This window comes from Bipolaris oryzae (assembly GCF_000523455.1).
Source record: "Bipolaris oryzae ATCC 44560 unplaced genomic scaffold scaffold_1, whole genome shotgun sequence".
NCBI lineage: Eukaryota > Fungi > Ascomycota > Dothideomycetes > Pleosporales > Pleosporaceae > Bipolaris > Bipolaris oryzae.
In genome coordinates, this window is record NW_006911277.1 from 396,021 (window position 1) to 417,652 (window position 21,632).

Here is a 21,632-nt window from a genome sequence, read left to right on the forward strand (position 1 = left end):
TGCAACCATTGGTGTACTCCGTTTTGTGAAAGAAAATGAAATTATGAGAGAGAGAAATGACATTGAGTCGTTACGAAAAGACGAGAACAGAAAAAGGGTCAAAGCAGATGAATAGTGTATCTGTCTACTACTGGGTAACACTGATATATCGTACAGTCCACGCATTCCAAGCACAACATGCTTTCGCCACTCACCCATATCGTACATCTGGCAACCGTCTCCATCCTCTCTCACATTACACCTTCAACGCAAACCTTACTCCACACCACTCACTTCTTAGCCTCCCCTCCACCACCAAGCCACCCCTCAACTGTAGCCGCCAGTCGCCTCCCCTCCTCCCTCCGTTTCACCGCCACCGCCGCACTAGTAGCCCGCCACTCCACCGGCACCCGTCTCAGCACCGCACCCCTCGTCCTCCCCCGCACAGCCTCGCCACGCAAGCGAGATGGCGACCGGCGTTTGAACTTCGCCCTCGTTCCATCCGCGTACCGTATCGTACCTATGAAGAAGGATTCGTGGCGTTTGATGCGGATGGGGTTGGCTATGCGCCGGACTCTGGGCCGTGAAGTATGTGTTTTGGTCACGGTCTTGCCTTTCCTGGGTGCGGGCTTGCGCTTAGAGCGATGTTTTCTTGTCGTGGGGTCTGCGCCGAGGTTGCTCTTGTGGTACCGGATCTTTGTGCCGAATTTCCTGCGGCGGGGAGTGTGGAGGCGACGGGATAGACGGCGTCGGGGCTTGGTTTGTGTATGTGGTCGACGGGGTTGGATGCTGCTGAGGATGGCGCCGGCTTCTTCTGCTAGACGGGCGGTTTGGAAGGATATGATGCGGAATGTTTTGCTGAGTGCTTCGGGGTCTTGCTCGGTTGGGATGGCTAACTTGCGGATCAAGGGTGCTTTTGACTTTTTTGCCTTGGAGTTAGGTTTCTCTACTTTCTTCTTGCTTGCATGCGTAATGGCTTTTCCCGTAGAGTTAGGAGTCTTGCTAGTGATGACTTTACTGATTCTGCCGCTGCCGTGCGCCCTCCGAGAGCCTTGCCTACGGCAGACTGACATTACCGCTTCATATTCAAGTTTCTGTTTCTCAAACCTCCTCCGAAGTTCGTACTGTATGCGCTTTGCTGTGCGAAAGCTGAGTCGGCCAAACGTACTGACACCGGCAATACTGAGGGCATTTACCAATTCTAGTATTGTCAAATTTGGCGAAGAATGTGGGCGAGTATTTGCACTTAGAGATGATCCACTCGTTTTTCTTCGTGATTCCTCCAGTTCGGGTCTTTGGTGTACAGGTTGGGATGGCTTGGTGTTAGCAGTTGAAACTTCCAAATCTACGATTGCGTTACTCGACTGTGTATCTGAGTTTAGTGCAGAACTGGAGAATTTGCACATAGACAGTGGTCGGTTGACAGTTAGTATATGTCGGGTCCCGAATTTCCGCAGATGATTTGAAAGTGAATTAAACAAAATATCTCCTGCATGACAAGGAGAAGAGTTCAGAGTGTTCCGTGATGATAAAGAGTTCAGTTTATTTGGAGTTGAATTTTGCTACTTAAGAATCAGAACATGTGCTCGAGTAAAGATCACCCCGAAGCAGGCTCACCTACATCCTTGTCCTTACCATCCTGTTCCAAGTTCGTACGTGTCGTGGATTCGTCATGTGAATTAGTTAGGTTGGTGGTCCAAAGGCGCGAAAAGGGGACATCAAGCTTGGTTGCATAGACTGAGCTAGTCTCGTCCACGTCTTTCCTACGATGGCGTACTATAGTCAAGGCACTTTCTGTCAAGGCGCCGAAAGTGCCCTCGAATACAGTAGAGCGATGCTTTTCGGTCGTCATGTGCTGCCAGGACTCTCCGGGAATGGAATCCATCGTGCTAGGAATGGTACCTAGTTCCCAGCCCCAAGACCTATCGACCTTTGACAGTGTTGAGATCGTCTCATAGTTGTCAGCCTCACGAGCCTCTTGAGCAAGTTCAGACTTTGGTAAGGTGAAGAATTGAATCGAGTCACCATCTTGCACAACTGGTGTAAGAGTTGATTCGAAGTTTCCTGGGTCATCAACGATGGCTGGAGCGCCTAGACCAGAAGATTTATTGACTGGCATGGGATCCAATGACAGCAGACCTGCTTTCTTTCCCCATCCACCTCCTCCACTTAGGACACGGTGGAGACGCGCCCCTTCGGAGAGCGCTTCAGATACAAGTGTATTCCAGACAGGTGGTTTGTTGCGCCACAGACGTTCCCAGGCTTGGTCTGGGCCAGTAGAAGTTGGTTCATCATCAACCGGAACGCTAGATAAAAGTTTTTCAGTCTTTTCCGTGATTTTTCTCCTCAGATCTTTGGGTATGACCAAGGCCCAAGCAACTGTGGCTTGCACCTGTTGGCCCCTAGACAAGAAGAACCTAGGAACCACGTTCTCAAGCTCCGAGGATGCCTGGATACTATTGCCATCAGTGTCGACAACACGACGAATGATGTTACCCATACATCCCTCTACAATACGAGGTAAAGTAAGCGGAAGCAATGGGATGCTAAGGGCAGATTTAGTGTCCGGAGTGGGACCATCACCAGCTAATCGAATGACATGGTGAGAAGGACTCGTCTGTGTGACCTTGGTCAATTCGCTACTTGTGCTGTATTTCTCCCACCTTGAGCTGATCATGGTTGTCGGCATTCCTGTTTGAAACACAGTGTTGGCAAGGGGAAGCCGCAATGTGTCAAGACAAATGTCATCCTTGAGTACATGGCTTGAGGTGATGAAGTCGATAGTACCTTGCTCCTGTGGCAGGGAAGCCTTGTCGGATTCGATAGAAGCGCTAGATGGGAGAGAAATATAGGCTATCCCTTCAAAGCCTGTTCCCGCGACGGGTGTGTCCACTTTGCGCCGTGATAGCTGAGACTCCAAGGTACTGCCACTCCACGGGTGTGGAACCGGCAGCTTGTCTACGACAGCACAAAGCGCACGTATGTCAACATGTGGCACCTCAATTGCCTTGTTGTAAATTCGTACAAGGGCGCTGCGAAGAAAAGCATCATGATCGAGTAGAAAGTGTGCGTATGAGGGAGTGACAAAGAAGACCGTGAAAGACTTCTTGTGGGCAATGACAGTTGGCAGTGGCTTGATGGAATCGAACAGGTCATGAGGCTACGAAGTCGTAAGCATGCGGCGTTCGATTGAGGTGCGGACTTCTCACATGGGCGTGGACAGAGGCTGGAATGATTATGCCACCATGGATGGTGCTTCGTTTGGTTGCTTCATTGAGGTCGGTGGTTGATGGAGGTACAGTGTAAGAGCGCAGTGGGGGGCGCCGACTGCGCAGAACAGCAGAAGCACGCGTCACAACTGGCCATCGTCGGGCAACCAGCAGAGGCATTTGTTGGGGGTCAATTGATGACGGCGCGGGACGAAAGTGGTGTTGAACATGCGGGCATCCATGACGCCTCGACGCTAGGGTGCGTACGTAAGCAAAGCCGCGACATTCGCGACGGGGTATGGGTCCGACAATGCGGAGATTCCTCCTGGAATTAATCTGTCCACGACCACTCTTGCACTCTCCTCCCGCCCTGCCTTCATCCTTAACCCCCCCTCAATTCTACACTCAGCCCGGCCTCCAGTGTACACCTTGTGGCTGTGCACGCCGCCAAAACTTTCTCCGAGCGCCGGCCAGGCCACGTCTCGCGCACCTCCTTGCGCCCAATTATCCTCACCACGATCACCACTTACCGCCTCCAACTTCTGATGCGCCAACCGTAGGCCCTTTTCCACTCTGGCAGCCGCGGTTCGCCTTACCCTTTAGTTTCCTCCAGCCACCATGTCACGCTCGCTCCGACGCCAGAATCCCATCACCATAATCCTCGCTGGTATCCTCTGCATTGGTTTCTTTATCTTCTTCTTCTCAGGCAGCGATGTCCCCTCCATGTCCAGGGGAAGCGGTGAAGTAGCCTCTAACCCACTGTCTCCGCCATCCTTACCTTTTCGGAAGTCGAAAGCCAATTCCCCCCAGGTCGCACCGCCAGTTGTACATTACTACATGAACAATGTGACCAATTCCCGCACGCCTGCTGAGAACGAGGAATCAGTTCTGATCCTCACGCCATTGGCTCGGTTCTATCAGGAGTATTGGGACAACCTCCTCAAACTCACCTATCCCCACCACCTCATCTCCCTTGGATTCATAATTCCAAAAACAAAGGAGGGTAATGCTGCATACACTGCATTGCAGGCACAGGTAGCAAAGACGCAGTCGGGCACCAAATCGAAGCGATTCGCTGCCGTTACCATTCTCCGCCAGGACACCGAGTCTCCCCTACAATCGCAAAACGAGGCAGAGCGTCACAAGATGGAGAACCAGAAGGCACGGAGAGCAGCCATGGCAAAGGCACGAAACTCGCTCTTGTTCACAACGTTGGGTCCCTCGACCTCTTGGGTTCTATGGATGGATGGTGACATTGTTGAGACTCCACCCACACTGATTCAGGATTTGGCCGATTACAACGTGCCTATTATTGTGCCCAACTGCTTCCAGAGGTACTACAACGAGGAAAAGAAGGCCATGGATATTCGCGAATACGATTTCAACAACTGGATCGACAGCAGCACTGCACAAGAATTGGGCAAGAAGATGGGCAAGGATGATATCCTGCTTGAAGGTTATGCAGAGATGCCAACCTACCGTAGCTTGATGGCCAAGATGTACGACCCATCGGCGGATCCTCACGCAAAGGTCAAGCTCGACGGTGTAGGAGGTGCTACATTACTTGTCAAGGCCGAGGTCCACCGAGACGGTGCCATGTTTCCTCCATTTTCCTTCTACCATCTCATAGAGACGGAGGGCTTTGCCAAGATGGCTGCCCGATTAAACTGGGAGAGTTATGGACTGCCCAACTACCTTGTACGTGTCCTTTTCTTGATGCTTTACTATAACCTCGATGCTAACAGCAGCTACAGGTGTACCACTACAACGAGTAACTAGGTCGACGGCGAAATTTTGAAGTTCTTGCGGGCTGTTCCGTTTCGGTGGTCATTGGGCGGCGTTGGAAAGGGCGGTTTGAAGATGTTACTGCAATCATGAATCTTACCGCCGCGCATTTATGGCAGCCATATTTTGGAGGTATGGTGGCTTGCTGGGCAAGAAATATACCAGTTAGCAATTTTTAGACTTGAAATACCAACATGACTGATTTTTTTTCGTTCAATCGGACACTTGATTTTTGTAGCAAAAGAAACGGATGGACATATTACGTGGAAGCTGCTCAGCTGTTGGCATCTGACGAACTCGCTGTTTGGTTCGTCGCGGAGAATGTGCACCCCCGATAGGCTAGCTATCGCGACCCGCAGGATGAGCTCCACAGATTCGCTGACCACTGCGACAATTGTGATATGTTCTTTTGATATGATCAATTCAACAAGCAACCTACATATGCACCTCAAACTATATCATGCAGGCCATATCGAATCCTTATCTCCTCCCCCGCCGGGATTGTTTCAACGCACGCCAGGAACATCCAAGTCGCCTTCCCGTGCTTAAATGACGTTTCCCGAGTCCCGAGGAATGTCTACATGCCGCTGCTTATCATGTCAAATAAGTCAATATCCCACCGGCCATAACATATCCTAGTACCTGCACACTTCCCCGCGTATCCATCTGTAATATTCAACCTTTTTGCCCTTGGATTAAGAGAACAGAAGACAATACGCGATTGCATACAGGTTACCTGCGGATCCACAATGGCATCTATCTCAGGCCCACGCAAACGCATCCCAGACTCGTCACGCGCAGACACACAAACGTCATCACAATCCATAGCACCAACAGAAACATCACCCATACTCCCGTCCAATAAGCCCAGCTCGACAAAAGATTATAACACCTTATCCCCCGACATGCGCGCTCGCGACAACGCCCGCCCGTCTTCCGGCCCGTCCGCTACCAGCGACTCTGCAGCCGGCGCAGAGCAAGAAGGCACCGCAGGATCAAACCTACAGCCCGCGCGAGAGCACAAGAAAAGCGACAGCAGCACCGACGTATCCAACGGCGCACGACAGTCGGAAAACGGACACCACACCGACCCCAGAGCAACAACAGCAGAGTCCGCAGCCGCAGCCACCACGCGGCGAGAAAAAGGATGGTGGACGGGATTCTGGGAGAAATACGGAAGCGTAGAGTTGGATAACAAGGGGAGTGTAGCTAGGGATCATTTGGCATTGGGTAACACACTCCCTTCCCTTTTCCTCTCTCATGCAATCCTTCCAATGCGCTGACATGTGATTCAATTGGGAAATATAGAACGGACATTTCTCGCCTGGCTTCGTACTTCGCTTTCGTTCGCCAGCATCGGCATAGCGATAACGCAGCTCTTCCGGCTGAATACTTCGCTAGCGGATTCGCCAGATCATTCGTCGCTGTCATCGCACCAGGTTAAGCTAAGGCAGCTGGGGAAGCCGCTGGGCGCGACGTTTATAGGGATAAGTATTGTGATGCTGTTGATTGGGTTTCACAGGTACTTTGAGGCGCAGCATTATGTTATACGGGGCAAGTTTCCTGCCTCGAGAGGCAGCATTATTCTAGTTAGCGCTATTTCAGGCGCGCTGATAGGAAGCAGTCTGGTTGTCATCTTGATTACGGCGCCCGGTGCATTCGAGACTTGATTATACCAATCAAGAAAAGGGAGACCAGAGTCGGTAAACTCGCTTGCTTGCTTGCTTGCTTTAAGTTTGGGTATCTTTGATTCATTTCCATCGTACGTAATTCCTTTCCTTTTTCCTTCTTCATCGCAACCCCCACATATGCATTCACCGTAAAATACCGTCTCTTACAGATACAGACCCATGTCAGTCCTGTAGATCGAACGCATATATCCCACAAGCACCTTCAACCTTGTCCTCTGACGTCATAAATTTCCATGCTCCAAACATTTTACGATCCCTTGGTAATCATTTCCGTCATCTCTTCCGTTGTCTTTCCGGCTCGTGATGACTTGATAACGGTCTGAATCATCTCTTCAACAGCGTCCCAGTCTGATGTGTCGATAGGGTGTAGGTCGGTCCTGAAGTATGAGGCAATCGCGTGCAGTTGCTGCCAGCTTGCCTTGTCGTGTACAAAGGTTAAAGCAACACCGACACGTCCGAAACGACCAGTGCGACCAATGCGGTGGAGGTAGGTCTCGGGGTCTGCATCGATGCCGTTTGCCATGGTCGGGACATCCTGCGATTTTATTAGTGCCGTTACTTGGCCCGCCAACTTTAATGAAGTTATGACTTACATAGTTGATAACCATGGTGACAGACTGTACATCAATACCACGCGCGAGCACATTGGTAGTGATGAGAACCTTGGCTTCGCCAGAGCGGAACTGGTCAATGATACGATCACGCTCGGGACCCTCTAGAGCACCGCTCAGTTGCGCGACCTTGTGACCCTCGGCTACCATGCGCTGCTCCAGCTCCTCGGCAGTCTTTCGTGTACGCACGAAAATGATGGACGAGGCTTGTGTCATCAGGCCATAAAACTTGAGCAGGGTGGCGTACTTGTCGTTGTCCTTGTCGATATCAATGTACAATTGCTTGATACCTTCGATGGTCAGCTCCTCGTGTGCCAGGGTAAGGGTGTTTGCGTTGGGTGCGAAGCGCTTCGCATATGCGATAACATTGGGCGGAAAGGTAGCGGAGAAGAGGACAGTCTGAATATCCTTGGGTAGAAGTGCTTTGACACGGGTACATTGGTCGCCCAGACCCTGCTGGTCCAGCATGTTGTCCGCCTCATCCAAGACGAGGATCTTGATGTACTTGGAGTTGATCAACCGCCGCCTGAGCATGTCCTGGACTGTTCCCGGTGTGCCGACTAGGACCTGCGCGTTGAACTGTTGTCCTCTGCGCGATGGATCAGGAATAGCGGCCATGGTCTTGAGTCCGTCCATGAACTGTCCCATATGAGTAATGACACCCAAAATCTGACGAGCAAGCTCTCGACTGGGCGCGAGTGCCAATGCCTGAGGTTCGGGGTTGGAGAGGTCGATGCGGGAAAGGATGTTGAGTGAAAAGGCAGCGGTCTTGCCAGTTCCGGACTGAGATTGCGCAATCATGTTCGTTGGTGGATTCAATAGAAGTAGGGGCAAGGCCTTTTCTTGAACTTTGGACGGTTTGCGGAAGTTCATGTTGCGGATGCCCTTGAGGAGTGCCTCGGAGCTACATTTGTTAGCATGTCCAGGCAGCGAGCGAGCCCAGCTTACAGTTGCAGGTCTTCGAAAGACTTGACCGAGAATAGGGGGTTGTTGGGGTCAGCCTGCAAGTCGGCAAGCTTGACCTCGACATTGAACTTGGTGTCGGTCAGTTCAGAGCCATTGCCCTCTGGGCCGCTGCCATCGACCTGGGATTTCTCGACTGAGTCTGATGGTGTTTCTCCGGCAGCAGCATCTTGCTTGATGGGTGTCTCCTCCGCTGACGACATGGCTGGCGGTTATTGTAGTTCGCGTTGCGGGCGGTGAAGTTGAGTATCTCGCGGCCTGAGGGTCTCGGCGGTGTGGTTGTATGGGGGAAGTTGTTTATAATTTTTGAGACAATTTAATCAACAGATATGTGGTCGCGTCTGTGGACACACGCGACTGGAAGAATATGCTGTTGTTGCTGGAGTATGTACAAGGCACCGCGTTGGAAATTGTGAGAGCTCCAGAGAGCAGCCTTTGGCGGGGCTACGGCGCTAGCCGGATTTAGCGCCCGCGCCCGCGTTGCATGGACAGGGCCTGGCGTACGTAAGTACATATGTACGTCTCCTATGAGCCTACTGCATTTTGTCGCGACCGAGCAAAGCGTCCACCTTTTTGATGCGCCTACAGACTTGTGTGGCTCACACTAAGCGCTGTCCACAGTAGAGAATAGTGATATATACCAAACACAAGATCGTACCACTGCAGCAACGTCATCGGATCAGATCCCGGCCTTCCCAGCCCGGCGCGAGCACCGCCTCCTCCTGCCTCCTCCTGCCCCACTCTTGGGCATCCCATACCCAAGGCTCCTTGTACATACATACATACACTCCACGTAACCCTCGCTATCTTTACCCCAGAAGTCCTTCACCCTCTATGTCCGGGGTGCCCATCTCCGCCCTTGCAGCGTTCGACCCATAGCTCTCCACGAATCATGGACGTTGATATTGCGCCCCAGTTCGGCGCTGAACTCAAGGTATGCGGACGCGACTGTGCCACACCACCGAACGTATGCTAACTTAGAACCCCAGGATGGCTTCAAGAATGTAAATGCTTGGGTATGTTGCCTGTGCCCCATCATGTCCGCCCTGCGCGCTCATTACCTGTGCGCGCCGTGAGGTTTGCGCTCCTGTCGCTAACGTGAGAGGCTGCAGGTCTCCGGCGGCATCTCCTGGCTAGATGACATTCAGCAATTCTACCGAGAACGAAGCGCCATAGAGAAGGAGTATTCGGCGAAGCTGAGCGCACTAGCCAAAAAGTACTACGAGAAAAAGGCAAAGAAGCAGAGCAGCTTGAGTGTTGGCGACAACCCCACGGTTACTCCCGGCTCTCTGGAAAGGTACGGCTTCCGCTGCCATGGCATGAGGTCAACTAACGACAGCTCCCAGCGCTTCCATGACCACATGGGGAGTCCAGTTGAGCACTCTTGAATCTCGCGCAGCCGAACATGAACAATTCGCCGGCGCCCTCATTACACAACTGGCTGACCCCCTCAAGGTCCTTGGAACAAGGACCGAAGAATTGCGCAAACTTCACGGAGACTACGCAGCCAAGTTGGAAAAGGAACGGGATAACCAATACGCAGAGTTGCGCAAACAAAAGGGCAAATACGACAGCGTTTGCCAGGAGGTCGAGAGCCGGCGCAAGAAGGTTGACACTGCGTTCGACCATGGCAAAGCAAAGGCTCGTAATGCATTTGAGCAACAGCAAGTCGAAATGCGCAATGTCAAGGTAGGCCAGGCGCATCAAGCTCTGGTGTTCGATTGCTGATCTCTCACAGAATACTTATCTGATTAGCATTAATGTGACCAACAAGCAAAAGGAGATGTACTACCATGAGTATGTCCCTGAGCTACTAGACGTAAGTGCCATCATGGATAAGTCGGGGCATTTTTGACCATCGCAGAGCCTGCAAGATCTTTCAGAAACACGAGTCCATAAGTTAAATACTATATGGTCGCTTGCCGCAGAGATCGAGACCCAAACGCTTACCCGAAGTACGGAGTATATGAAGCATCTGGCTGGTGAGATTCCGCGCAACAACCCCTTACTTGACTCTATGATGTTTGTGCGACACAATGCCGGTTCATGGCAAGAGCCAGGCGATTTCCAATTCGAGCCCAGCCCTGTCTGGTTAGACGACGCCAATATCGCTGTCGACGAGTCCGCGACTGTATTCTTGCGCAACGTACTTACAAAGTCAAAATCTTCATTGGGAGAGCATAAGCGGGAGCTCGAGAAAAAGCGCAAGGAGGTAGAGAATGCTAAAGCAGTACGACAAAAAGTAAGAGAAGGAAAGGATAAGAGAGACGAGGTGGAAATTGTTCGCGCCATTTTTGCGATACAGGAAGCAATGCATGAAGTTGAGCGCCAGAAAGTCAGCGCTGAAGTTGAAGTTTCTACAATTACCTCCGTTGTGGGTGATCTTAGCATTGGCGCAAGAAACCACAACTTCAAATCTCAAACATTCAAGATACCCACAAATTGCGACCTCTGCGGAGATCGGATATGGGGTCTATCTGCAAAAGGCTTCGATTGTAAAGACTGTGGTTACACATGCCATAGCAAGTGCGAGATGAAGGTCCCTGCAGACTGCCCTGGAGAGCAGACCAAAGAAGCGAAGAAGAAACTGAAGGATGAACGACAGAAGGCTGCACACACTGTAACCGCAACGAATGGTACCGCAACGGGCTCGGGCGCAGAGATGCCTCGTCTAGGAAGAAGCGATACAGTGAATTCGATGAACACACTGAGCTCTGGCTACTCAGCAACGGCACAGCGATCGATAGCCGGAGGAGCCATGTCGCCAACCGTCGAAGAAACCCCCCCACCTCCGGAAAAGAAAGCACCAGCGCCAGCACCAGGTCCTAGGAGGAACCGGATAGTCGCACCTCCACCTGCTCAGTACATCAAGGCTGACGACGACATCCCGACTCCCACATCAAAATCTGCTGAGCCAAAGGGCAGAATGCTGTATGCTTACCAAGAAAACGGCGCTGGCGAGGTGACCGTGTCTGAGGGCACTGATGTTACTATATTAGAACCTGATGGTATGTCTATTGTGATTCTCCCTTACATTCAAGTTACTGATAATTTACTACCAGACGGATCTGGATGGATCAAGGTTCGCGCTGGCTTCAAGGAAGGCCTTGTACCTGCAGCATATGTGGAGATAATAGCAGCAACTCCGCCCACTACAGCCTCGACATTCTCGTCAGCGCGCCCAGACTCGACATACTCTGCATCTTCTGCGTCGACATCAAATTTGAATTCGGCCGCTCCTGTTAAGAAGAAGGGCCCAGCTGTAGCGCCAAAACGTGGCGCAAAGAAGCTCAAATACGTCGAAGCACTATACGATTACACTGCGCAAACCGACGTGGAGCATTCCATGGCAGAAGGAGACCGTTTCGTGCTCATTAATATGGACGCTGGGGACGGATGGGCAGATGTAGAAAAAGATGGAGTTGTACGCAGTGTTCCAGCAAATTATATTCATCTAGTTTAGGGCACTCGCCTTGTATCAGCCCGAGCGATGGGCACTTTCTGATAGGGCAGCTGGCTCATTGTATCATTAGGGTAAAGAGGGCAGAGAAAAGGGCGCTATTTATCGCCAACGTGGCTTGATATTCTGTACATAGTTCAAAAAACTATTCGTATTCGAGGACTTGATCTTATCGTACACTACTACTGTCCCTAGTATACAGGTCATAGATGGACCACTTCGAAGAAGTTGATTGTGTTACACCAAGACTGCGTGAGAACGGACATGGTCGCAAACACCTCCTGTTACTTCAATGTTCATTGTAGAAAAGTCAGCGAAGTCGGCTCTCAGCCCACCCCAGTATCACTCATCCACTTTTCTTAATTGTGTTATCATGAGCGTGATCACGTTCAGTTGTGTCATGGTGTATCCGACAACATGGGATCTTATCACTCGCAACTACCTAACACGGTATATGCCAAGACTTTGCAAAACATGATAACACGGTTACATGAAAGTACGAGGTTTGCGGCACATTGGCTTTGATCAGTACCTGGTGGACCTTTGGCCACGTAGTTTTGATTCGGTACACAGTTTCATCGTGGCTCAGCTTGGGTTAGTCAGCTTAATTAACCGATTGGCATGCTGACTGAAAGAGGTATGATCGGGCTGAGCGCACATGCAGTCAGTCGCGCAATACCACGTTCTTTGCAACACGTGTGCGGGTGGGGAAAGGCCCTTACATTTGACCGCTCAAATTTGGTGCTGAATGCCCTGTCTGACTCCACTCTTTACTGTTCTCGTACCAAGAAGACCTATCCAAATGGTGCTAGTAAGAGAGCATTGGCATGTCTGCATTCACATCGGATATGCAAGATGAATATTGAAGTCACCATATTGATGAGAAGCTACTGCTGATGTAACGTCAAGGAATAAGTAGAATAGTTGGACTATGACGGTTGCTGGTTCGACGATCCATGCTCGTGGAATATACGTACATGTGGCTGGACATGAGCTAGCTCAGGGGCGATGTTGCAGAGTAACCACGTAAGATCTAACGCACACGGAAACTAACTTTTATCCTATGGGGTAGTTTGGGTTGGTGGGTTTCCTATCTTTCACTATGCGACAGGCTGCTGTTTGGTCCTGAATCTATACTACCATGGTTTTACAGCCAAGAACTATATAATCGCCAGTCGCACAGTCTGACGGACCAAAAATGTACCGGACGCATTAAAACCATAAGTCTGGGTAAGCATATGAAAAGGTTTATACAGATGGGTGTTAATTTCTTTTGCTCATCCTTCTCTACATCCCGCTTGTTTCTACAGTTTCCATCACTCCCTCTTCACCTGTTTGAGAGGTGAGCAAGGGCCTCCTACGCCCACCGCTCCTTTCTACTTTTCAAGTAAGCAACTGCCAATTGGCCCAAAGGAGAACTAGCCATCTATTGTGCGACGCTTGGTTCGTTACTGCCTCCTATGCAAACAGAGTAGTCCACTAGCGAAGGTGGGTCTTGGCACAGGCATACAAACAAACCCCGTTTGTCCTCTACTTCACTGTTCGAGACGTCTCATAAATCCTGCTCACGAATCATCATTCACACTCAATTCAGTCGGTCACTCCGCTACAGCCATTCTTTTGTGCCCACACCTGGAGCTCCATCTCCATTCCACTCATTAAGCACTACCAGCATACTTTGACGCTTCATACGCGGACCCAAGCAAGACCAAAGCGAGCAAACATTGCTTTACATCCCGCGAGGCTTGAGCACTGACCTAGAGCACTTCTTTCAAGAGACAAAACAGGTTCGTTATACCACACTGCCCAACTCCATTGCAAAACTAACCTCCAATCGCTTGGCCAATCAGCCGTTTGTCACAAAAATTTTGCACCATCACGAGACTCAAACATGAAGATTCAGTACGTCTTTACTGCCACTGCGCTTGCTGCAGTCACGTCAGCCAAACCGCATCACTTGCACCAACGGGCCTATCCTCAGAATGCGGTCAAACGCAACATCGTCTATGCTCCGGCTGCGACCGAGACTCAGATCGTGTACTGGCTCGAAGATCATGCCATCTCTGAAGACGAGGTTCGCGAAGGTATCGCCAATGGCACTTTGATGTGGGGACCGGGCAACGTCTTGTCGTCAACTGATACCCATGTTGCGTTGCCTACTGCGCCCCCAACCCCTAACCATGATGGGCAAGCTGCGGATATCGGTCCTGGTACGGTAGTCGAAGAAGTTGTAGAAGTCCAGCCAGAAAAAGATAATCCCGAAGAGCCCGTTGACAATCATCCTGAAGAGCCTGTCGACAATCCCCAGTCTGAGCCCGAAGAGCCTACAATTGAGGCACCGCCAAGCAGCGTCACTCCTCCAGATCCACCAGCCACCCAGCAGCCAGATGCTCCATCGAACCCTTGGGTTGACTTGGTCGACAAAGATGGGCATTGTGCGGAATGCGACAAAGTATTCCCTAACGGCCAGATCGCTTGCACCAAGTTTCCCCACGGGTATGGCGCATTGCCCATCGATCACGAAGGCTTGGGTGGATGGTCCGGGATACAGAACCCACAATACGTGGGATCCGACGGCTTCGATGACATTATGACCGTTGTCAAGGGCTCATGCTCGGATGGTACTTGTTGCAAACCAGGAAGGTACTGCTCATATGGATGCCCAAACCCGTACCTCAAGGCTTCCTTCCCGTCTACTCAAGGAAGGCACGGTCAGACTGTGGGTGGCCTATACTGCAACAAAGACGGTTATTTGGAGATGGCTGACGGCAAAATTGCCGATATGCTATGCGTCCCAGGCTCCAAGAAGATGGGTGTAAAGGTGCAGAACAATCTATCGCAGACTGTGTCGTTCTGTCGCACCGACTATCCAGGTCGGTATTCTTGCTACGGGAGATGATTGGCTCTGACGTGAACAGGTACTGAGTCCATGACCTTTCCCGTCACTGTTGGACCAGGTCAGACCGGTTTTCTTGCCAACCCCGACCAGCAGACGTACTTTTTCTGGCAGGGCAAGAGGACCTCGGCCCAGTACTATGTTAACAAGCAAGGCGTACCTGAGGACGAAGCCTGCACTTGGGGTACGGAGATGGGCGGTAAAGGCAACTGGGCACCCGCAGTCTTCGGCACTTCATTTGACGACGGTCCTGTCCAGCAAGGTTTCTCTAGCTTGAAGCAAAACGAGCTGTGTAAGCAGGAACGCCTCGGTTACGACATCACGTTCGTTGGAGATGGCGTCGTCTCGGCATGCAGATACAAGAGTGCTACCAACCAATGGTGTGAGGGTGACCAGTGCTGGGAAGATCCTGATCGTGGTTGCACTGTAGGCTACCCCCTGTTGTTCGCTGCTTGATACTAATCGTTTATGCTAGGCCGCTATCACGCACGGAGACCTTACCGTAGTACTTTCGGAAGGATAGCGACATCCAATGTCGCCTCGTGCACCGACCCAGCCCTCTAACCACCCATTTCCTCCTCCACATGCTCATTAGGGTCTTATATCTTCTTCTAGCATCTTTTCCACCTTTCTACTACTGTCACATCAGTCACCGATCTGGCTCATGTCTTTCTGGTCCATACTTTCCACCATGTCGAAAGTTGCAAGGGACTGTGACGAACTATCTTGACGGGATCTTTTGGAGGACTTGAAACTCTTTTGAGGTAGGTTCACAGACATGCTTTCTTTCATTCACCAGTTTCATGTACGAAATTTCCTTTCTCTTATGAGGACGTTATTCGGGCTAGCCACGAGAGTGAATGACGAGCTATTTGGCAATGGATCATTTCGGATTCGAAGAAAAATGGATGGCTTTCGATCGCTAGTGGTTAGTAAGGTAGGGTTTGGCGATATGACCTCTCTGTAGTGAATGGTATTAGTTAGCCTTCTCCTACCTTTCCACTTGCATGTGAAGTATTGTACGTGAAATCACTTTTCGTAGGACAGTGAGGTAGATGAGCACGTCTAGACTTTGAATTGAAGATATAAATCATGTATTCGGAAAAAAGAACATGGCAAAATGTCGGCCTCCCACGTCTCGCGCCCAACGCGCAGGGTATCGTATCGTGATGAAGATATAAAAAGCAAACAAATGCAGTTCCAAACCCAAGCTCTGTAGGTATACAAATCAACCCGCAGCCACTCCAAAGCAGTGTGACGTACAAACATATACAGGAAGCAAACAAAGGATTGCAAGTGTGAAGGAGTCGAGAGACGATTGTAGTAGGGATTGGTAGGTCGAGTTCCGATGCCATGTTTTGTCATGCAGTCTGGATGTTCTTGGAATACATGTAGGTAAGGACTTTTAGACTAAATGTAAGACCAAATAGACTTTTTTTTGATGAACTCCCGTCATTGGTGACTTAACTGCCAATGACGTATGACGGTCCCAAGGACTATTCGAGGAGGATGCAAGCCCTTTGAGGCGTATAAATCCATGAAGGCGGAGGTGACTTCTGTGTTTTGAATGCTATGGATAGTAGAGTCTGATATTCCAGAGGGGCCGGTTACATGCCTGAACTAGAGCCTACTGGGAAGTTCATGAAATCCGTTGGATCGTTCATATTGAGGCCAAGATCAGGGGTAAAGTTGGGAAAAGTGTTTTGTTCCGCGGTCGAGATATTCTCAAGCTGCTCTCCAGTATGGCCGCCATGTGTTAGACAGCCTACACATGCGCACCCGTCACCGCATTGGCAAGTGCCAGAGGCGTCTGAGCAGCCTGGCAGGGTCATCTCATTCCAGAAGTATGATGATGGCGAAAGTGTGGGGGTATCTTCATCTTTGCTATCGCTAGGGCTATCAGCAGCCGGTGAGCCTGCCCCTTCTTCTGTCTTCAAAGGGGGGTGGTTTTCTGCGATGGCAGTAGGAGCAGCATAGTTCGTGTTCCTCATAAAAGGGGCCTGTGACATGTTGGGTACTGTGTTAAGTGGCTGTTGCCAGTTTCCGGGCATCGGCATGGATTGGCTGTGTTTTGCCGGCAAGCTGAGACCGGCCTGGAAGCTCATTTGTGTTGGGGTAGGCGTTGTCATGCCTTGCGACATTGCGTCGTAACTCATTCTGTGACCAGCTTCAGCTCCATAACCTGGTTGATGAGGGTATGTTGGCATATCATAAAGAGGGGGGACCATTCCCCCAAAACCGCCAGTGTACTGAAAGTGAGCCATGACCCTAACATACTCCATCATAGTGGCATTATTCGGATGGGCGGCGCATCCGAAGCAGCTACATGATTCGCCGCAGTGGCAATTGTGTTCAGGATTATGCTGGCCGACTGAAGAAGTATTCATGTGCGGTGACATGGGCGTGTTCACCCCCGGACTCATCGGCACCGGGCTGTTCTGATGATAAGCCGCTGCCGCATGATTATAGATCGGGGTACCGAGTCCAAAAGGGTTCGCCGCAGTCGGCGACATTGCCTGAGGAGAGAACATCTGATACTGCGGCGGCAATATTCCTGGAGGTTGTGGAGGGAACTGAAACGGTTGCCCAGGATGTTGGTAACTATTCGACTGACAACTTGTAGGTGTTTGCTTGGATGGCCCAGAACAACAAGACTTCTTCTGTACTGGTGGCTCTGGAACTGGATTGGGTTTATTGCCACAACATCCTCCTGTCTGAACTGGTGCCAAAGCCAGCTTCGGCTTACAACAGCTCGAAATGGAGTCACTTTGCGCAGGTAGTAGGCGTGGAGTTGAACTTGCACTTGATGGTAGTGATGGCGCGTTGCTACCGCTTGTCTCGGAAGGGGTTTGCGTATTCGAAGAGGTGTCGGTTTCGGCGTCTAGACCGGCTCGGATAGCCTTGTCTAGATAGAAGGGCGTGACGGCTGTAGATTTTCGTCTACCCTTTGAGATTCGACTGTTTCCGACAACGGTAGCTGTGGGCGCCTCTCGTTCGGACGGACAGGCGCATTGTGAAGTTTTGGGGATCGTGTAGTTGATAACAACACGCTCGCAGCTACATGAACCAGTCGGATGCGGGCAGCTACTCAAAGGTCGACCAGGCTTCCGAACCTCAACTAGTACTCGGTCTCTGTGGTCGCATTTCGATGAGCGATGACCGCGGATGCACGGGCCACTAGATTAGGTTAGTATCTCTTCACGGTGAAGGAGTGCCGTCAAAGGGTACGCCGCGTGCCTGGGAGGTGGGATGTTGCATATTCAGAGAATCTTCGAAGCAGGCTGCAAGCATGCACGAGATTATGCAGTCAGAGTTTTCAGGAGGAAAAGACGATAACAAGCTCCCAGAGATATGAAAACTTACCAGGCCACCTTCTTACGTTCTCCGTTGACTTCGGCCCACATGGTACTGGGGCTGTAATGATTCCGAAGGAAATTTGCTCAGTCTGCAGCAAGTGACGGCCAGTAACACCGTGGGTCCGGTATCAAAGAACAAAGTTGCTGGTGAGTTGGAAGAGCGAACGTCCACCACGCACGCACACGTGCAAGCGGGTTACAGAGGGGTACAGTGGCGTGTGGCGCGGGATGTAACCAAGAACCCTGCGTAAGGGACCCTTGTCGACTGGGGCAATAGCCAACGGGCTCGACTGTGGCCAGCTTGACCGTCCGGATGTGAGGAAGTAGATTGGATGCCAGATCTGACCTGGCATGTGTGATCTGTTAAGGGTCCAGTTCCAGATGGCTGGAGGGTCAATAACCCTGGAAATTACCGACGGATAGCGGCCACTAAAAGTGAGTTGTGGTGGTGCCTCATGCAGCAGAAGCGATTGTGAGCAGGAAGCGGTTGAAAGCCGGGTCGGTACGCACGGCCTACGCCGGGGTTGAGCGGAGCAGTGCAATGGGGCCAGATGTACCGAGGAAAAGCAATAGAAGTAGAGCAGTAAGAACCCACGTTGACGAGCAACTGACCCAGCATAAGTTGTCCGGGAATGGCTGGTCTGTTCAGACACAGTGTGGGTTGTGGCGTATAGCACCTGACCGTCAGACCATAGAACAGATACAGCAGTCAGTTTCTCGCGTGGTGCATCGATGACAGTTCTGAAGCCACGGCGTCAAGGCGCGGGAGATCTCTGGTTGGCGCTCAAAGGGTTGTGGTGAAGTGTGTGGATGGGAGGGTCGTCAGAAGATGGATTGGGTTTAGTGTCTTAGCGTGAGCAAGTTTCTTACTAAGGGGCCTTAGTTGCTTCACACTGGTAGATAGGGAAGGTAGGTACATGTGAGAGAAAAACGCCGGCCAACAAGCCGTTTGGTGGACTACAAAGGGGAACAGAGCCGGTTGCAACGGGGCGCGTGCAAGTGGCGATGAATGACCAAGTGGCGATGAATGACCAGGTGGCACAGGGAGGATCGCTTTGCCGGCGAAAGTTTGTGGGACCACGGAAACCATATTGCGGCCGCCGGGTATCAAACTGAGACGTGGGGATATGGAGTCGCTGTGCCGTGGGGCATTTTTGGCCTGTCTTTGCACTTGAGCACCGCGATACCACCATGTTCATGTGCGTAAGTGGTGCCCTCGAGTTGGGCGGCAGCGTGCGCACCCATCGTGGCGCCAACACCTCCACGCTACTCGAGCCGCCCTAAACTTACCCAGAGTCCGAGTGACACTGAATGCAACCGCAGGCGAGATTCGCTAAGGGTGAAAAGATTATACGATGTACTTGGAACCGCCCTGACCCCATGACGATAAGCCGTCTGCTAGTTCAGATGATGGTGTTCTGGAAGGCTGCCCAGTCAAGTAGACAAGATGGTGGCTCGCATGGTTAGTGTGGCTGCGGTGGCTAGTGTGTCACGTGACTTTGTATATGGCTCATCTTTCTGGATTACCCGAATTTCAATCACGAGCCAAGACATTCTTTTCGTAACATCGTTCTTTTCATCATGTCATCAGATGCTGAAGATGAGGGTCTGGATCTATTCCAGGAGCCCGCTGATTACTACCAACCAGAAAAACAGGCCACTTTTGCGTCTCACAAATTGCTTTCTGGCAAGGATCTCACTGTCCGGCTCGTGGGACACAATCCATTGTGGGTAAGACGCCATTCATGCAGCAATGGTTTCAAACACAGCATGGAACTTTTGTTCATGTCCAGTGTCCAAAAACAGTTATCCTGGATTTTCCCCCAGTCCGCCAGTCCACACTATAGATTTTCTAGCTGCCCCACTCTTTCAAAGTATACTTACTGAAGTAATTAGGGTCACTTCCTATGGAATGCGGGGCGGACAATTTCAACGTATCTGGAAGAAAACGCAAATGAACTTGTGAAAGACAAGATTGTGTTGGAGCTGGGTGCCGGAGCGGGACTTCCCAGTCTCGTCTGTGCGCTCAAAGGTGCTGGTCAGACGGTAGTCACTGACTACCCTGATGCCGATCTGATCGAGAACTTGCGATACAATATCGACCACTGCGAGCTACTTTCTAAGCCGCCAAGGATCGTGGCTGAGGTGCGCAGCCGCTTTTAGGTGTGACGGACTTCACTGACAAGCGCGCAGGGCTATCTATGGGGCGCACCTACCAAAGATCTGATAAAGCATCTTGATAATGACTCGGGGTTTGATGTTCTAATCTTAGCTGATCTTCTTTTCAACCACTCGGAACATGAAAAGCTCATCAAGACGGTGGAGTTGACACTGAAAAAGGCACCCACCTCCCGAGCCTTTGTCTTCTTCTCTCCTTACCGCCCTTGGTTATACGAAAAGGACATTGCGTTCTTTGATCTAGCTAGAAATGCGGGGTTCACCGTTGAGAAGATGTTTGAGAAGGTTATGGATAAGGTCATGTTTGAGGAAGATCCAGGGGTGAGTCCGGTCATCTTATAAATCCGGGGAACATTACTGATGCTAGCAGGATGAACTCCTTCGCCGTACGGTTTTTGCCTACGAGCTAACTTGGGGATCCTGATTTGGTCCAGAATTCTAGCTACAAACTTACTTTCAAAGACCAAATCTCGCAGTCTTGGGGATCTTATGAGTACTCATATTATTGATTTAATATGCCCCCAAATCTGCATTTGAAGTTTGAAAATCACAGCAGCAGTGAAAGATATACAATCGGACAAGAGCCGTACTGAGTCTGTGTCAAGTCGTTTCAGAAAATACCCACTTTCCATCTTCAGCGGATAAATAGAATACATCTATTGGGCTACTAATAAGACATGACATATGTCCACTAACATTGTACGCTTTTCTTCACAATGTTAGGTCTCATCAGTTTGTATAAAAGTACTTCTCCCAGTAGGCATCCTTCCTTCTTACACTCCAAGACACGCAACTCTGAACACTAAACGTCTTTGCCTAATTGAATCCCAAAGGGACCAATCCTCTATAGAAACAATCCGTTTGAGTAGTATACTTAAGATACCTGATATGGGGAATCGTGCATCCAAGACCGACAAAGTCTCGATAAATAGAACCATTAGTGATGACGTAGAACTCTACAGTAGCTTAACGCGTTTCGACACTCCAGAAGCCGAAGCACTTTGTGAAAACATTGAATATCGCTTGCAGAATGAGCCAGTCAATGAGGTTGATGTGCAAAGCATCTGGACCTTTCAATCCCCTGATTGGATCGATGCTGTCTTGTGCAACATTGTCAAGTTCAACGTATTGAATATGCAGCCTACTGGAGGATATATCGCAATGTTCATTGAAACAGAGTTGCTTCAGTACCACGATAGGGGCGCTGCACGGGTCGTTGACATGTATGAGCGGCATAAGCAATGTCTCCAGAACAAGCCAGATGAACGTTTATCCAAAAGTCTCCAGGAACTTTTAAGCAAAATTACTTGGGCAATCTTTAGGAGGACCAAAGATGTGTACAAGGGAACAGAGATGTTGTTGCGCCTATCGAGGAAATAAATTGAACTGATGGAGTTGGTGTCCTGGATAGAGAGGGCTGTTTTCATAAGAATGTCTTGTAGCTCATGTGTCAGATGGGTCTTGGGATTTTGTTTTTTGCTTTCCAATTGATCAAAGCTCACTT

At 50.6% G+C, this 21,632-nt stretch overlaps 10 protein-coding genes across 10 annotated transcripts; 7 read left to right on the top strand and 3 right to left on the bottom strand.

Moving 5' to 3' along the window:
- Positions 1-219: 219 nt before the first annotated feature.
- Positions 220-369, top strand: COCMIDRAFT_59286 (uncharacterized protein; the record flags this gene model as incomplete). The annotated part of the gene is made up of 1 exon (XM_007684266.1): positions 220-369. A coding segment is annotated over one exon (150 nt), but the record flags the coding sequence as incomplete, so codon positions are not given.
- Positions 370-1,576: 1,207 nt separating this feature from the next.
- On the bottom strand, positions 1,577-3,368 carry COCMIDRAFT_31709 (uncharacterized protein; the record flags this gene model as incomplete). The annotated part of the gene is made up of 2 exons (XM_007684187.1): positions 1,577-3,139; positions 3,189-3,368. The coding sequence occupies 2 exons, from the start codon at positions 3,366-3,368 to the stop codon at positions 1,577-1,579; spliced, it is 1,743 nt and encodes a 580-aa protein (XP_007682377.1).
- A 438-nt stretch (positions 3,369-3,806) lies between these two features.
- COCMIDRAFT_368 (glycosyltransferase family 62 protein) lies at positions 3,807-4,963 on the top strand (the record flags this gene model as incomplete). The annotated part of the gene is made up of 2 exons (XM_007684119.1): positions 3,807-4,886; positions 4,943-4,963. 2 exons carry the CDS (start codon positions 3,807-3,809, stop codon positions 4,961-4,963), a joined length of 1,101 nt encoding a protein of 366 aa, XP_007682309.1.
- Positions 4,964-5,878: 915 nt separating this feature from the next.
- Positions 5,879-6,643, top strand: COCMIDRAFT_80160 (uncharacterized protein; the record flags this gene model as incomplete). The annotated part of the gene is made up of 2 exons (XM_007684267.1): positions 5,879-6,203; positions 6,282-6,643. The coding sequence occupies 2 exons, from the start codon at positions 5,879-5,881 to the stop codon at positions 6,641-6,643; spliced, it is 687 nt and encodes a 228-aa protein (XP_007682457.1).
- A 268-nt stretch (positions 6,644-6,911) lies between these two features.
- Positions 6,912-8,441, bottom strand: COCMIDRAFT_80259 (uncharacterized protein; the record flags this gene model as incomplete). Its single annotated transcript, XM_007684268.1, has 3 exons — positions 6,912-7,199; positions 7,258-8,179; positions 8,224-8,441. 3 exons carry the CDS (start codon positions 8,439-8,441, stop codon positions 6,912-6,914), a joined length of 1,428 nt encoding a protein of 475 aa, XP_007682458.1.
- Positions 8,442-9,130: 689 nt separating this feature from the next.
- On the top strand, positions 9,131-11,701 carry COCMIDRAFT_80433 (uncharacterized protein; the record flags this gene model as incomplete). Its single annotated transcript, XM_007684269.1, has 7 exons — positions 9,131-9,172; positions 9,228-9,254; positions 9,351-9,535; positions 9,585-9,927; positions 9,977-10,057; positions 10,103-11,246; positions 11,301-11,701. The coding sequence occupies 7 exons, from the start codon at positions 9,131-9,133 to the stop codon at positions 11,699-11,701; spliced, it is 2,223 nt and encodes a 740-aa protein (XP_007682459.1).
- Positions 11,702-13,589: 1,888 nt separating this feature from the next.
- COCMIDRAFT_372 (glycoside hydrolase family 132 protein) lies at positions 13,590-15,117 on the top strand (the record flags this gene model as incomplete). The annotated part of the gene is made up of 3 exons (XM_007684120.1): positions 13,590-14,571; positions 14,617-15,020; positions 15,070-15,117. The coding sequence occupies 3 exons, from the start codon at positions 13,590-13,592 to the stop codon at positions 15,115-15,117; spliced, it is 1,434 nt and encodes a 477-aa protein (XP_007682310.1).
- A 1,084-nt stretch (positions 15,118-16,201) lies between these two features.
- On the bottom strand, positions 16,202-17,998 carry COCMIDRAFT_373 (uncharacterized protein; the record flags this gene model as incomplete). The annotated part of the gene is made up of 2 exons (XM_007684121.1): positions 16,202-17,771; positions 17,958-17,998. The coding sequence occupies 2 exons, from the start codon at positions 17,996-17,998 to the stop codon at positions 16,202-16,204; spliced, it is 1,611 nt and encodes a 536-aa protein (XP_007682311.1).
- A 1,533-nt stretch (positions 17,999-19,531) lies between these two features.
- On the top strand, positions 19,532-20,552 carry COCMIDRAFT_80344 (uncharacterized protein; the record flags this gene model as incomplete). Its single annotated transcript, XM_007684270.1, has 4 exons — positions 19,532-19,681; positions 19,847-20,095; positions 20,144-20,449; positions 20,499-20,552. 4 exons carry the CDS (start codon positions 19,532-19,534, stop codon positions 20,550-20,552), a joined length of 759 nt encoding a protein of 252 aa, XP_007682460.1.
- Positions 20,553-21,061: 509 nt separating this feature from the next.
- On the top strand, positions 21,062-21,364 carry COCMIDRAFT_50753 (uncharacterized protein; the record flags this gene model as incomplete). The annotated part of the gene is made up of 1 exon (XM_007684195.1): positions 21,062-21,364. A coding segment is annotated over one exon (303 nt), but the record flags the coding sequence as incomplete, so codon positions are not given.
- Positions 21,365-21,632: the final 268 nt, after the last annotated feature.